The 1,592-nt window shown below is 41.9% G+C and overlaps 1 protein-coding gene across 1 annotated transcript; it reads left to right on the top strand.

Annotated features, from left to right (window-relative positions):
• Nucleotides 1–249: 249 nt before the first annotated feature.
• On the top strand, nucleotides 250–1,188 carry LOC107160347 (olfactory receptor 2L13-like). Its single transcript, XM_015507027.1, has one exon. The coding sequence runs from the start codon at nucleotides 250–252 to the stop codon at nucleotides 1,186–1,188; it is 939 nt and encodes a 312-aa protein (XP_015362513.1).
• The last annotated feature ends 404 nt before the right edge of the window (nucleotides 1,189–1,592 follow it).

Genomic DNA, 1,592 nt, shown 5'->3' on the forward strand with positions numbered 1-1,592 from the left:
TTTGTATTCCAAGAACATGTACGTGTCCAGGATGTGCTGAGATGGTTACAGAGAGAACTGGGGCAGGAACATTCTATTCAGGTCTTAAATACAGTTGAACAAGGAAATGGTGTTGAAGGAAAAATAATTCATTCTAAAAAACACAAATGAAGTCAATTCATTTTTATTTTTCTTTGCTGTGTCTTTTCAGGTTTAGGTCTTAGTTTTAATTTTGCTTATATTTCAAAGAAATTAAAGCAGTGCATTTTCATGGAGAAATGGAACCAAACTTTAAATGACTTTATTTTAATGGGCCTGTTACCCCCAAACCAAACTGGCCTCCTTCTCTTGCTCCTGATCATCTCTGTGTTTGTTCTCGCCTGTTTGGGGAACTCAGGAATGACTGCCCTCATCTTCTTGGACCTGCGACTCCACACCCCCATGTACTTTCTCCTCAGCCAGCTCTCCCTCATGGACCTGATGTACATCTCCACCACTGTCCCCAAGATGGCCATCAACTTCCTCTCTGGCCAGAAGAGCATCTCCTTCCTGGGCTGTGGTGTGCAAATGTTCTTCTTTGTCACCATCGCATGTTCTGAAGGCTTACTTCTGGCCTCCATGGCCTATGACCACTTTGTGGCCATCTGCCACCCCCTCCACTATCCTGTCCGCATGAGTAAAATCATGTGTTTGAAGATGATCATAGGAACCTGGATATTGGGTTCCATTCACTCTCTGGTACACACCATCTATGCCCTTCATCTTCCTTACTGCAGGTCTAGAGTCATCAATCACTTTTTCTGTGAGGTCCCCACCATGTTGCCTCTGGTCTGTATGGACACCTGGGTCTATGAGTACACAATTTTGGGGAGCACAGTCATATTTCTCCTCCTTCCTTTCCTTGGCATCATGGCCTCCTATGGACGGGTCCTTTTTGCTGTCTTCCACATGCGCTCAAAAGAGGGGAGGAAAAAGGCCTTCACCACGTGCTCCACACATTTAACCGTGGTGACCTTTTACTATGCTCCTTTTGTCTACACTTATCTCCGGCCCAGGAGACTCCGCACCCCAGCAGAGGATAAAAGCCTGGCTGTCTTCTACACCATCCTCACCCCCATGCTCAACCCCATCATCTCCAGCCTGAGGAACAAGGAGGTGCTGGGGGCCATGGGAAGAGTGTGGGGGATGCTCTCCTCCAGAAAGAAGTGAGCATGGTCATCTCTGCTCTTCTGTATGGCTTCTCTCCATGCAGACAGGAACTCTAGAACAGTGCTGACCTATAGATGTATACTATAATCTACATATGTAATTAGATTTTTAGTAATATATTTATTAGCAAAATTAATTAGATATGTCAATTTCTAAGCATAAGTATAATAATTATTACATGTGTTTTATAGGAAATGCTATAATTAATACAGCATGAAAAATGGATTGATTTATATTGTACCGTTGTTACAACTTTTTTACATAAAGTAATATTAGTGTAAATATAGTTGTACTGAATTTGACGTTTATCATTTCTACATATCTGATATTATTATTGTGCTTTTATATCTTGTTTTCATTCTAATTTTGCAGACCCTTGTGTGGATTTTATAACTCATACCAAC

This window comes from Marmota marmota, unplaced genomic scaffold (genome assembly GCF_001458135.2).
Source record: "Marmota marmota marmota unplaced genomic scaffold, marMar, whole genome shotgun sequence".
Classification (NCBI taxonomy): Eukaryota; Metazoa; Chordata; class Mammalia; order Rodentia; family Sciuridae; genus Marmota; species Marmota marmota.